Here is a 13407-nt window from a genome sequence, read left to right as displayed (position 1 = left end):
AGGAATATTGAAATCGCAGGCTGAGCGCATCAGTACTTCGATAGAAGAAGCAATCGAGGCGAGATCTGAGTTCGCAATGGCCGGAAGTAGTGCGGTATGAAGGGGTGTGTTTTCGTGATGATCTTGCAAAAATGGCTTTGCCCCAGCCTCTAACAAAATTGCCAGATTGGCACTGTTTGACACAGCCGCATGCAGAGGACACTGTCCAAGGTGCCCTCTAACATTCACATCAGCGCCGAATTTAATCAAATGATGGACAATGATTTCAGACCCTTTACCAACGGCGTTATGAAGAGGCTCATTCTCAGCAGTGTCTTTGGTATCCACAGGAGCACCGCGGTCGAGAAGACATTGGACTTTCTGGCTATCTTGATTAATGATGGCGTTGTGCAGCTCCGTTTTGTCATCTTCTCCAGTGTAGATGTCGCTTGATGGATCAGGAAAGTTGAAGGAGAACTCAGGCTTGGCATTGATTGCTGATGGTGTTGAGTTTGTGCTATCGTAGCCGATACTACCGCTGCTGTTCGAAGTAGACGATACCCTTCGCGAAAGACTTTCCGAAGAATGAGTGAAATGAAGTCTTCTAAGAGAATCAAGAGAAGGTATCAATCACCTCGGAACTGTTGATGTAGCTGTACTGCGACGGCGCCCAAAAGGCCTCATTCCCAAGGACGCGGCTGGGTTGGATTCGGCACGATATCTCCTAAGCCCCCACTCTTGTAGCTTGCTGCGGTACGAACGTTCTCTGTGAGTATTATGGTAAGTACATTGCCCATTGCCGGCTTAGTCGCTAAAAGCACAGACTTACGAGGCACTGAACCCATGCCGCCCACGTATGATTCTCATGACATCGTCGAGCGTCTTGTTCTGAACATGGTAGAGATCATGAATGTCCGCCTTGACAGGTTCCCAGTCGATTGTCATGTCGAACAGTCGAATGATACAGCCATGTGCTTTGTCATTGAACAGAGGGCGTCAGTGGGTGCCACGAGTCAAAGGTTGCGAGTTGTCGAGTTCTCTTGTCCGAAAGCGCCCTTGAGATGTGGTAGATGGCTGCAGGCTGAAGTCAAAGATCGCTGCGCACGGAATACGGCAGAGTTCTTTTTTGATCGAGAATACTCGAGACGAGACGCGAACTGCGTGAGGCTCCGAGAGGTTTTTATTAAAGGTGAGCATTGAAATTCGATGTTTCGGCAGCGCCGCAAGAGGGGGCTGCGTATTCTACACCATAGCCCCTCCTTGGTGGCGATGTCTGTGGCGTGGCTGTCTAGCTGTAATTTCCCGAAACTGCAGAAATACCCAGTGTGCTTGTGGGAGCTTATGGACAATCTTACTTTTACTTTGGCCGCGGGGTGCAGTAGACGCATTTTGCAGTTTGATTCGTTGCCACTCGCCCCGAACCGCAGCCTGCTGACCAACTTCGACTGGTACTCTATGGGTGTGAGTGGTCCCAACCCGTGGGGCAAACGGACGTGGCGAAATGCTGAAGCATTGGATTTCGCCCGCTATCGTATGATGTCGTCATTTTATGGCGTTGAGAGTGCAAAAAGAGAACCCGACAACTGCTGTGAGGTTTTGGGAGGCGGTCACTGGTATTATCGCAGCTTCGCCAAATCTGAGTAAATGCGGCGAAATTGCAAATTCAGATTAGATGTGTCCTGATGAGTGTCAACTTCAGCCTTGAAAGGGTTTTCGGCATTGCCTATTGCCCCGGACGGAACATGATGGCCTTGTAATTTGCACAGAACGTTTGATCATAGCGAGGACGTACAAATAAAGCCGTGTGTCTACGGCATTTCGAAGTCGGCTTAAAATTCTATGAGTAACGAGGTCATCACTGCGCAATTTCTTGAGTCAAGCAAACATACGCGAACATGAGGTACGTGTTTGCAAAGCCCCTTGACATAGGCTTTCCTCATGTGGAGGAAGCAGCGTTGGTGATCACTCATCAGCACACACTTGCAAGTTTATGTCATCTTGGTCGTTGACCTTGGACGTTGCGACTGACAAGATCCTCTGCAGTACCAATCAAAACCCCAACACAAAACTAAAGCCTCTATCTGCCGAGAATCTTTCGACGCATTTGGCTGCATCACGACACGGCGCGGACTATCTCAAGCGTATCCAAGAGCAAGATCGACAAGCCATATTGCGGGGCATGCGGGCTTTAGGAGGGAAGCGCAGCATTGGGATCGAAGAGAAGGTTGCAGTCTCTGAAAAGGGCATGAGTCCAATGGAAAGGCTTTTGGGGCAATCTCAGATGGTGTCGGACAAGCAACGTGTCACAAGCAGCCACCATGCAACGAAGCCAGACTCTGATTGACTCCACGGGTGCAGCCAATCAAGTCTAGTTCTGCATGCAGGAACCTTAGAAAGTCCATATACCATCAGTAGATTCAAGATGTTGCCAACGAAGCCTCTTAAACACATCAACCCAGCCTGGGCGAAATGTGAAATGTTGCCCATCGGTTCTGTTCACCGCTGTTTCCCTCATGTCGCTGTTGACCATTGCTAGGCACCTAGGTAAGGTACCTAGGCATCCATCCAGTCACTTCCCTTTTAGTCATCAATTGGTGTCTGTGAAACCTGGCAAGAATGCAGGCAACCAAGCAGGCAATGCATTCAGGAGCTGTAGGTGGCAAATTACATGTTCTAGCCAATCACGAGCCTAGACAGGTTTATTTGCCGGTTCTCATAGGCACCAAACGTGTCCTTTTTCCATTTCCTCCATCGTTCTAAATTTGGCCACCAATCGTGTATTTCAGCACGAGGCCGCCACCGAACAACAAGACGTTCCCAGCCACTGGCCCCGTCATATTGAGAATACTGAACGGCACCAACCATTTGACCTCCACAGGCTGCCGGACGGCATGATACAGATACCATGGCGAGGTGACCGTGAGCCACGTTGAAACCCAAATGTAGCCTATAATCTTGTGCCACAGTGGGACGTTCTTAGAATCCTCTACATCCACAATGCGGCGCCACACTTCCTGAACCCCGTCTTCAACCATGATAGCCACAGCAAAGGAGCCAAAGAAGGCCAATGTTGGCGCTTTAAGAGACGGCTCCCAGCAGAACATGTCGAGCATAACGTGGACTAGGCCCGAACCCATGAACACTAGAGCGATATTGAAATAACGCTCCAGGCGGGAGGGTCGAGGAAGGCGTAAGAGGTCTCGACAGATGTAGTTGCTGACTGATGTGAGAAACCAACGACAGTGTTGGTGCCAAAAGACGCTACGCATGGCTTTAGTCACAAGACTTCAACGCGGAGACTGTGTGAAATCTACTCACCTCCAAAAAGCTCGGATCGTGTATGCATCCCAGATGCTTCCAAAGAGAGGCGGCCAGTCCTCCGGAGATGCCGTACCGCTCATGACAGAAACTACTGATAGCACTCGATAGACGATGTCCATTGTCACTCGAGCCGGGGCTAGCCAGGAGATCAAGCCAACAGCCACACGGGCTCCCCACTGCTCCGCGTTGGCGTTGATATACAGGAACTCTTTACCGGGGCCAAAGAGCTTCTCCGCGTCTTCCGGTGACGTATCCAAGGACGAGAGATACGTGAAGTCGAGAAAGAGGTACTGCCAGAAGATAATCTGCAACTGTCGCGCCACCCACGGCCCTTTGCGCAATTTTCCGTTCTCGGTATACTTGTCGAGGCTCTGTGGAGCCGCGTTAATACGTGAGATCTGCCATGGCGTGCCGATGCCTCGCAAGTTGAACATTAACCCAATGACGCCACGAAGTTTGTGAACAAGCCCATCCGACGGCTGGTAAATATTCCCCTTCACGAAATCGCCGGCATCGAGACGCGTGAGTACCAGGAAATTGCAGCTTTGCAGAAGGACGAGACAGAGCTGTCCCATGGCAACGGTGTTGAGAACATAACTTGTTGTTATACCGGACAACTGCACGAGTAAATGCCTAGCAATGAAGGGGACGACGGCGATCCAAGCGTATCGTATCACGGAGCTGGGGCCAGATTTAGGCGTTGAGATGAGGATTAACGCCGAAGGGACGCAAACGCCGAGAAGGAGGAGTGCCGCCTTCGCGCAGCTGATGGCGGGGGGTTCTCGTTCGAGAGGCGCCATCATCGCTTCTAATATGTCATTTCGAGTCGATTCAGTATCGTGGGCGGTGAGATGCGTACGAGCAAAGTTTGAAAATGGTTGGAGAGCGCGTGTCGTCTTTTTATCCTGTTCCCCTGACTAGGTAGTGTGGGGATAGGACAGGGAACACTGAAAACGGCCGCTCCACGTCGGCTGTCACTGTTCCTTTCGAGCCCTTTCAGGGCTCGAACGAAGACGCGCTATGGGACTTTTGGTCCCTAGGATCCTCGCGCGCTTTTCCCGAATGACCCTAGTTTGAGTTCGCAAGTGCTTATCCCAGCGGCTCTCTGGAGCTCTGTTTGCTGGGATTTTGGCAAACGCCAAGGCCCACATCAGTAAATTGCCATTGTCCCATCCAAGCCAAGGCCATTGTCGTCTTCCCAGAGAAGACTCAGAATCAGATCTTCTCCGCCAAAATCCAGTGTCCCGAGATCGAGCTGAGAAGTGAGTAGGTTCTCGGTCGCAACTGTAGCTCCTGCATGCATGTTGTAGTTGTGATCTCTGGCATGGATCCGCGTTCCAGCATCGTGCCGGCTGCTTTCTGGGCTGCTTGACGTGTTGATCGAGAGCAGTCGTTCGACATAAGGGGCGGCGGACTTGTCGCGCCCGTGTGCAGAATGGTTACGATAAGTCTCTAGAGCGTGCGAGAAGCTCGTTAGGACGCGATGATACTGTCCCGCTTGGGGACTTAGGCGTCCAAGAAAATCGAGTACTCGCAGCGTATTGCGAAATGCGGCGCGATTGTTTGGTCCTGTGTCTTGGTCAAGAAGCGAGAAGCCAAGAATGAGACCTGCGGCAAATAGCCACGCTCTAGTGATTTATAAAGATTAGCATGGTGCGGTTTCGAGATATGAATGGTAGTACCCACTTGAGAATACACATGTTTCCCATGATCACGCCGGTGTCTAGTGCATCGGAACACATCTCAGCCATATACGCAGCCGCGTCGACGCAGACTTTGGCCAGCTCCGCCGTCTTTTCGTTGTCTTCACTCACAAGACAACCGTCAGTCACCATCCCCGCCTCGACTCGACCATCAATCTGAGGCATGATATGCTGGATGAGAAACTCTCGTGTCGTCGTAATTATCCCAAAGTAGTACGTGCAAGCGACGTGAATGTTGCCGATTGTCGTCTCTCGGTCCGACGACGGCCGGGCTCTGGCGGATGCATGTCTTAGCCCTTGCCGCAGTGCCAAGGGTAGGTTGCTACTCCAATCGCGGATCTCCTCTAGGAAGTCTTCAGCCACCTCGAGGCCGAGGTGGCCTTTGTCCGTGAGTTTCTCCACTATTCGATTCATGATTGGGGAGAACTGGCAGGCTGCTGCGACCGACTGGCTTCGATGGTTGGCGGCGACAGGAGTTGTTGAAGAGCCCCCGTTACTGCGCCGCGGCAGACTGCTGGTCGGCCTTCCGAGAATTGAGCTGCAGACTACATCAAAGAGTCGAATGCTGCGGTCTATACGGGATCTGTGATGGATGGTCAGGGCCAAGAGGCAAAGTAGAAACTGAGAAGATTTACCTCAGGCTTCGCTCCGCTTCCGATAGCGACTGGAACTGGTCCGACATGTGCAGGCCTAATACTGAGGCCGCTTTGGTCGCGACCCCGAGATACATGAACGCCGCGTTGCGACGGCAGGCACCAAACATGTAGAACGCCATCAAAACGAACCCCCGCGCCATATTCAGCGTGAGATCTGTCAAGAAGCCCTGGAACGAGAGCGTTCGCGCTTGCGAAAAGTACTGGAATGCTTTCGGCATGTCTTCAGGACGACCTCGACATTGAGCGCCGATGGCAATCATCATGTACAGACAAACCCGGCCCTCGATGTCTGTGGCGAAGCCGGTGCTGGAACTGCTGACGCTCTTCTCTCGTGGATGAGTTGCATCCACGAGCGTGTCAATTTCGGATTTGTCGAAGAGGTCCAAGAGACCGCTCGACTTTGAAGTCTAGGTTAGCTATTGCGGTGAACGTATGCATGAAAGACAGTTACTCACGGCATCTAAGAAGAGTTGGATGAGTTCTAGTTTCTCTCCATCGCTCATGTCATCCTGGAAGCCATCTGGTTGCTGGAGCGGCACCTGCGCCTCGAACATGCGATGGCCATTGTGGCTTGTGGTGAAGCCGTTGGAACCCAGTACGTTACTCAGGCTGCCCCTGAGAAACTGCAGAAACGAGATAGCTGACGCATTGCCGACGAAAACTAAGAGATCCCACTATGGTCAGTTTGACTCAATTGAGCAAGCACGAACACATAGAATCTGGCTTCTCGACCATACCCTTCTCTCCGCTGCATGTGTGCATCATGACCGGCCGAGGACCTGGCGGTGCACTCGACTTGTTCAAGTCCCTGGCATTCGAGTTGGCATCACGACTTCGCGATGTAGGCTTCGCGCGCCGTTGTCTAGGTGAACTTGGCCCATCACTACGACTCTCCAAACTGCCTGGCGTAGCCTGTCGCTGATCCGTCCTGCGACGCGTTCTCGCGCGTTCGGAATATTCGCACGATGCCTCATTGCCCCGATTCACGCAAGGCAAGCACGGCGATCCTCCGTCGCATCGTTTCTTGGTGGAGCGGCACGCGATGCATGCCTTAGCCGACCGCTTCCGGTCCTCCGGTCTAACCGGTGGGCGGCCCATAATGTACTGAAGGTAGGCGGGTCCGTTCAGGCCGAGCGGATACGGGAAATATGGGGCCGGGCGCTGGCGCTGGGAGGTCGATGTTTTGGAGAAGTGGTGCGGTGGTGCAATTGCCGCTGGACGATTCAACCGAAAAGACGTATGATGTTGCAATTATTCGGATGGGAAAATGACCCTCCAGAAATCATTCTAGGAGGAAAATCACCCCGTAAAACCGCAACACCGTAAATCCGTATGTCAGCGGCGGAAGAGATAACTTAGTGAAGCGCCATTGGAAGATGGCTTATCTGAGGATATTGGGAGGGTCGTTGACCGGGATGTTTGCACTTTGTGGGTGCTCAGCCCGCGCACCAACCTCCCCATCCGCAGGTTCGTAATGCGGCACGTACGAATGGACCTGCTTTACTAGCGGGTATGTTAGTTACTACTTGGCATTGTTCATCGCTATTTAGTGTGAATCAAGAATGTCATTTCGCAACCTAAACCTCGATTTCGGCCGGCGCTCGGTCCGGGAAAGGAATACTGGGGGATAAGTTGGAGAGGCTTATCGCCACATGGAACGATCATGCGTAGTTGGCTTGATGTCAACCACGGGGAATATTTATTGCACTTGATACCCATTCTGACTTGAAATGCGCCTCGGCATACAACCTTATCTTCAAGTACCACACCGTATCAGAACACAGCCTTCTCAATCATGCCTTACGCCGACATCACCAAGCCTCCCAAGCCTCTGCCTCAAAATCATCTAGAGGCTGTCGCGGAGGGCATTTCTCTGCTTCTACCACTGTCACGGCGAGGAACTGGCCCCGGCCTCATCCTTCTTGTGCCCTCCCTTGACAAAGCGCTCGCTATCGAAGAAGGAGTACCCTCTTTGCCAGTAAAATGGGCTGAAGAGGGATATACCGTTGTAGCTATTGAGCAGGGAGCGTTGAAAAGAAACGCCCTGGAGGCTTTGCAGGCGGCAACAACAGCTCTCAAAGGCAGCGATAAATGCGAACCCAAAGTCGTAGTGGGTCTTGCTGGTAAGTCAATCAATATGTGCTTTGTCGTTGAGTTGCAGTGTTTGACACAGCTGCAGCGTATGATCCAGAAATGTGGAACTCGATTGCAACATCAATCTCAGACTTCCCCGAGATCGTCAGTGCTGTGGTTTATGCGAACAGCTCCGACAAGAAGTCTCTAGCTCCATCGCCGGTACCAGTAGCATACTACTTTGCTGAGAAGTCCGAAGGAGATGCCGAGCGCTCAAGCACCCGCATGGAATACTTCTACCCAGCAGCAAAGTCTCACAAGTTCGCGACGCCGTTTCAGGACCACTTTCACTACAACACCGAGGCCCTCTCCCATACCCGCAATCTCACACTTTTAAAAGGGCAGATGAAGAGCCCGATATTTGATTTGGAAGCCATTTGGGATGAGCACACGTGGTATGAATTTGCGGACAGATCAGTGGAGCACACCATGAGCACAATGGTGCAAGAGCCATACGTGAACCACGTTCCCACAGTAGGTGCCCTCGATATGTAGCGTCGCAAAGTTGATCACTGACTGTTTTCCTCAGCTCACCGGTGGTGTAGGCCGCGGCCCGCTCACCAATTTCTACCGCCACAACTTCATCTTCAACAACTCAGCAGACACCGAGCTCGAGCTCATTAGCAGGACGATTGGTATTGACCGCGTGGTGGACGAGTTCATTTTCAAGTTCACCCATGAGCAGGAGATTGACTGGCTGTAAGATACACACTCCGAAATACTTGGACGACATTGCTGACCTCCTTCCCAGACTTCCCGGAATCCCTCCGACGGGTCGCTCAGCAGAAATACCCTTCGCGGCGGTCGTCAACATCCGTGGGGATCGGCTGTATCACGAACATATTAGCTGGGATCAAGGGACGGCATTGACGCAACTTGGGCTGCTGCCAGAGTATCTCCCGCTTCCGGGCGGAGAGTTGGAGTACCGGGTTCCCGTCGCAGGGCTGGAAACGGCGATGAAGTTGAGATCTCGCCACTCGGTGCAGTCGAATGAGATGTTCAACTTTAAAACAAGGAGCCTGGAGGACTCGGCAAAGTCGTAGCCTATATTAATAGTATATCAAAGTTGATGAGCCATCACATGCGGTGAATACCGACACATGAACCTGATCTCAAGCTCTGGGGTGCAAGACGAAAGCTCCGGCAGCTGAAGCAAAGGGCCGCTATAAAACAAATATCCCGCAGCGACATTTCACGGATCAACCGGATATTTGCAAAGCGTGGAAGAACGTCGTTGGGAGACGAGCAGTATTCCGATTACCTCAAGCGGAAGAAGCTTTGTCACAATACGAACTCAGGAAGGTTTCAAATACGTCTTTCCTTATTATCTTGGGTTTAGGAAGCTTCATGACACCCATCAATCAATGAGAGAAAGCAAAAGAAGCTGTAACCCAAGCAAACAAGTGTTCGCGTGTCTGATGGAGTTGTTGTGAGGCTGTAGGCTATAGCTTTTCACGGTGATTTCCTGGCAGTCAACAAGGTGTCAAGTGCCTCCATATTACTGCCTGCTATACGAAAGTATGAAAAAGGTTAGAAGGAAACACAATGGTCTCCAAATCAGCCAAACGTCGTCGTATTCCTCGTGATTCTCAAGTTTTCTATTCGAGCTTTTTTTCACCGGAAGTTCCTGATGAAAGCCGTCGGTTCGAAAGAAAACGAAGGAAAAGGGAAAAAACATGGAATCTCACTGGATTTTGAGGTCTTACTTGCCGCAGACTCAAACAAGTGGCCGAAGACCAGCATTATGTTTCGAGCCCGGTTCGATTCATACCATATTGGCTCCTTGTGGAACTACGAAGATTTGCTTCTGCCAGTAATTCGTTCGGTCGCAAGAAATTGCGTATCTGCGACTCATCGCGCTGTTGAAACTGGTTTTCAATGTCTTGTGTAGCGCCTTTGTTTGTGATGCTCCCTGTGAGAAACTGTTCCGTTTGGATACATTCTGTTTGAGTGTCAAAGGCTTCGGAGCACAATTGAAATTTCTGGAAGAGATTCCATACACCGTCTTTGTTATTCCTGAATAATGCGCAGCGCTTCTGAATTTGGTGGCATGCGAGTTTATATCTTGAGCTTCATTCACCCTGCCCTTTTGCCTCGCCATCAGTCCTGTCCGTTCGCCTAGCTACTCATTAATCTATCGCCCTCTCTAGATATATTTCTACAAGCCACTCCCTCGAACTACTCTGGGTACCTTCCTCTGGGGTCTATCATGTCCACAATGTCCGAGCCCAGTCAGCTTACCAATGGCGCTGATCCGAAAACAGATGGCACCTCGAGCAAGGAAGAACTCATGGCTGTGTACGAGCAGCTGAAGGATGAGCCCGGCCTCAAGTCCGTAGTCTCTGCGGACGATCATGAACTTTTGGCCAAGATGTTCTTTGATAGAAAGGGCTTGTCGCAAGAAGAGGGGGAGAAGGCAGCGGAGGATGCAAAGGTAAGCTATAGTTGCTAACTCCTTCCTTGCCACTGCTTTAAACCCTTTGCTTGACGCACAGCCGCTTGTATCAGAAGCCCGCGGGCAATGAGTGCGATTGTTGTTTAAACAACGTCTGCTGACAGGAGCTCCAGAAACTATGGCCTGCTTTGGTGACACTTGGCATGGGTCAAGTCCTTACAGGACGAGTTATGCGCATCATCTCCGAGGTTGCTGCTAAGCTACCTGAGGATTGGATATTCGAAGACGAAGCGATGGGTTTGTGGTTGTTTCTCATGGTGCGCGAAGCTAAGAAGCATGAGGAGGACCAGACTCTGACCGTTGAGTGAATGGGCGGGCGACTGGATGGTAACTCGTTTCTCATACTGGGGGACGTGGCTAGAATACGTTGTTGGAAAGACATTGTTTCCAAGGATATGTATAAACCTAGACTGCGGCGAAGCGGTTGATTCGTATGTTAGTTGAAGTTCGATGCGACAATCGGATCACAGTGTTTCCACAATGTCAAAGCCTCACGCCGCAATCCAGTCTCCATAGGGACGGAACCAGAGTGTCTTGGCTGTTGGTCTGATCCCCAGAGACCGATCATCATGGAATAGGGCTGTTGTTTATTACACCATACGGTTCATACGGTCCATGCGATCCATCCGGCCCATCTCGTAACTTTCATTATGCCCATCGTAATCACTTCTCGTGTCGTACTGCACCACCACCTCGTTTGTCTTGACGATCTTGCCAAACTCCACCTCTTCCTCATCCCCGAGGATGCTCTTGTCGCTTCGGTCGTCTGCGAGCTTATCTTTCCTTCTGACGGAAGGCTTTCGTGTTGTCGTCGTTACTGTGACAGTGTTCGTACGGGTGATGCCACCGCCGATCTGAGACCTGCCTGTTCGGGTACCGGTGGATCCGCCGTAGTATTTGCGGGCGGTGCTGGCGACGTCGCGGACGAGGACGCGGAGGACGGGGATGGAGGCGGCGGCGATGGTTACGCCGGACTCGCAGGTTCCCCAGATGACAAGGTCGCTGCCGTCGTCTGCAATATCGATCAGTCGAAGGCATCAAATCATAATGTGAAAGACCACTTACACGTAAAGTCACCCGAGAGGAGAGTGGGGATGGTCGTGCACTTGACGATCGCAGTTGCACCGGCACTGGAGATCGATCTTAGCCGGAGGTCTGGAGGAATGGAGCGATTGTACCCACAAGAGACCCATACTCATGGCGATGGCAACGCCGATCTTCTCCTTCAACTTCATTTGGAGTTCCCAAACCAACTTCCATGGCAGCATTGCGAGGAGGATATCCATCAACGCGGAGTATCCTAGAGTTCCATTAGACCATTTCCACAACATACTTCCACTGGCAACATACCGGCAGCAAATACACCGTAGTACGCGGCAACCTTAGGATCCCAGCACTTTCCAGGGAGTTCAGGGTGCCAGTTCTTCTCGATCGGCGCACATTGAACCCAGCCGGCCATCGCGTTAAGCGCCATCAGCAGATTCATGCTGACGATGGCGAACCAAATCAGGTGTCGAGTCCAACCTTTCCCTTCGATCCTGAGAAGCGTCATCGCGAACGAGGTCTTACTCCACACCGCTGCCGAAATCGATATCGTGCTGGAAACCTGGCCGTTAAGGCCGATCGCCGGGAAGTTGACGGGGTTGATCTCGAAGACATGCTTGCCGAAGCCGAGGGAAACGTTGACCGAACTCAATATCGCTGTGATGACGAGGGCGACCTGCTCAATGTCAGGTTCGGCTCACGATCGGCCACGACACCGATCGAACTCACCCATGATGCTATGAGCACATGATCATCCCACCACAGACCTCGATGCTTTATGAACTTGCAATACACTCTCAGAGAGAGGAAGAACGCCGCAAGCGCAACCTGAGACCAGACCACCGCATTGATCGTCGGGCCGTAGTCTGCTGGCCGCCCCATTTGACCAGCCAAAGGGGTGAAAGTCGTGATAGGCCCACGCACGTACCAGACGTCAAAAGAGGGTTGATGGAGGAAACAGACCAGCCGTTAAACGAAGGACGCGACGCAAAAAGCGGAAAAGGAAACTTCAAGAATGGCAAGGCAGCGAGCGATGGGGTATCAAAAGGTAAAATAGATACAAAAGAAGGCAAAAGTGGGAAAGAGGGAACGTAAGACGGTCGCATCCACCGGGCGTGTGGGGGACAACTCTCGAGATATGCACCATCGGTTGACTTGGCTATCCACTCTTTGCCCTTTCAGCCTGGCCGCCAGACCCTGCAAGCCCGACATAACCATTCCACTGGGCTGCAGATTGGCCCTTCCCTGGTCTCGCTCCCGGTATGGAACACAGATGCCGGTGATCGACTTGTAAGGATGAGACGATGATCACGCAAAGGTGCTGACTGGATGTAGGGTTGGCCCCGGTTTCACATAAGAAAACCGGGGAAAAAGAAGGATGGGCGTTCTAGAAGGAAAGAAGCACAGTCACTCGTCTCAGCGTCTGCGGTGGTGGCCTTTCCATGTGGCGTGTCAGGAAGGCGGAGTCCAGCAGCTGGGCATGACAGAACGCCAGACGCCGTTCATAAAGGGGGAACTGGTGTCTCTGCGTGGTGGTGTGTATGCTGTCATGGATATCCTGTTGCGTGTTGTGGAGGACGAACGACGAGACACTGAAAGAGGCTCATGACTCGACGTGCAAAGAAAGTTGGCTGTGTTCTGTCACTGCTGCGGGCACGAAGTCTCTTGGCGGAAAAGGGAAGTTTGGGGGAGAACCTGTGGTCTTGTCTCTGTTGTCCTTTGCTCGGGTTCGGTGTCGAGAAACATTCGCCGTCAAGTTTTACTTGCCGAGAGTGGAAGGGGCCCCGGATTGGGAAGCTCGTCGTTTTGGATAGACTGCGCCTCGCGTCTCTGTTAAACTGGCCGCGGGAGCAGCCCCGGCAGGGGTCGGGTAGGCGATGAACCCGCCCTAGCGCAGTAGTCAAAAATGATGGCTTAAATTGATGAGGAAGGTTACATTGACGTCCATCTAAGCTGTCCACGTCGCATTCTGGATGCTGGATGCTGCCCCTTAAAGTTAGGCAGACCGGATGGCAACCCCAAGGCGTGCATGCGGCCAAGCCCTTCCCTCATCACCCCCCTCTTTGGAAGATCACCGCGGGATCGTATCACGAAATTCAGAGGAATCCCATAATCT

The 13407-nt window shown here is 52.0% G+C and overlaps 5 protein-coding genes across 5 annotated transcripts; 2 read left to right on the top strand and 3 right to left on the bottom strand.

Annotated features, from left to right (window-relative positions):
• Positions 1–2735: 2735 nt before the first annotated feature.
• Positions 2736–3875, bottom strand: COL26b_001671 (uncharacterized protein; the record flags this gene model as incomplete). Its single annotated transcript, XM_053174617.1, has 2 exons — positions 2736–3195; positions 3298–3875. 2 exons carry the CDS (start codon positions 3873–3875, stop codon positions 2736–2738), a joined length of 1038 nt encoding a protein of 345 aa, XP_053041548.1.
• A 1759-nt stretch (positions 3876–5634) lies between these two features.
• COL26b_001670 (uncharacterized protein) lies at positions 5635–6213 on the bottom strand (the record flags this gene model as incomplete). Its single annotated transcript, XM_053174616.1, has 2 exons — positions 5635–6057; positions 6115–6213. The coding sequence occupies 2 exons, from the start codon at positions 6211–6213 to the stop codon at positions 5635–5637; spliced, it is 522 nt and encodes a 173-aa protein (XP_053041547.1).
• A 1241-nt stretch (positions 6214–7454) lies between these two features.
• COL26b_001669 (uncharacterized protein) lies at positions 7455–8495 on the top strand (the record flags this gene model as incomplete). Its single annotated transcript, XM_053174615.1, has 3 exons — positions 7455–7782; positions 7884–8266; positions 8322–8495. 3 exons carry the CDS (start codon positions 7455–7457, stop codon positions 8493–8495), a joined length of 885 nt encoding a protein of 294 aa, XP_053041546.1.
• A 1515-nt stretch (positions 8496–10010) lies between these two features.
• COL26b_001668 (uncharacterized protein) lies at positions 10011–10555 on the top strand (the record flags this gene model as incomplete). Its single annotated transcript, XM_053174614.1, has 2 exons — positions 10011–10226; positions 10361–10555. 2 exons carry the CDS (start codon positions 10011–10013, stop codon positions 10553–10555), a joined length of 411 nt encoding a protein of 136 aa, XP_053041545.1.
• Positions 10556–10837: 282 nt separating this feature from the next.
• On the bottom strand, positions 10838–12024 carry COL26b_001667 (uncharacterized protein; the record flags this gene model as incomplete). Its single annotated transcript, XM_053174613.1, has 5 exons — positions 10838–11259; positions 11313–11402; positions 11443–11547; positions 11598–11987; positions 12021–12024. 5 exons carry the CDS (start codon positions 12022–12024, stop codon positions 10838–10840), a joined length of 1011 nt encoding a protein of 336 aa, XP_053041544.1.
• Positions 12025–13407: the final 1383 nt, after the last annotated feature.

The sequence above is a fragment of the Colletotrichum chrysophilum genome (genome assembly GCF_026319265.1).
Source record: "Colletotrichum chrysophilum strain AFK26 chromosome Unknown scaffold_7, whole genome shotgun sequence".
NCBI lineage: Eukaryota > Fungi > Ascomycota > Sordariomycetes > Glomerellales > Glomerellaceae > Colletotrichum > Colletotrichum chrysophilum.
The sequence above is the reverse complement of the archived record's forward strand: the minus strand, read 5'-3'. Positions and strand labels throughout refer to the sequence as shown.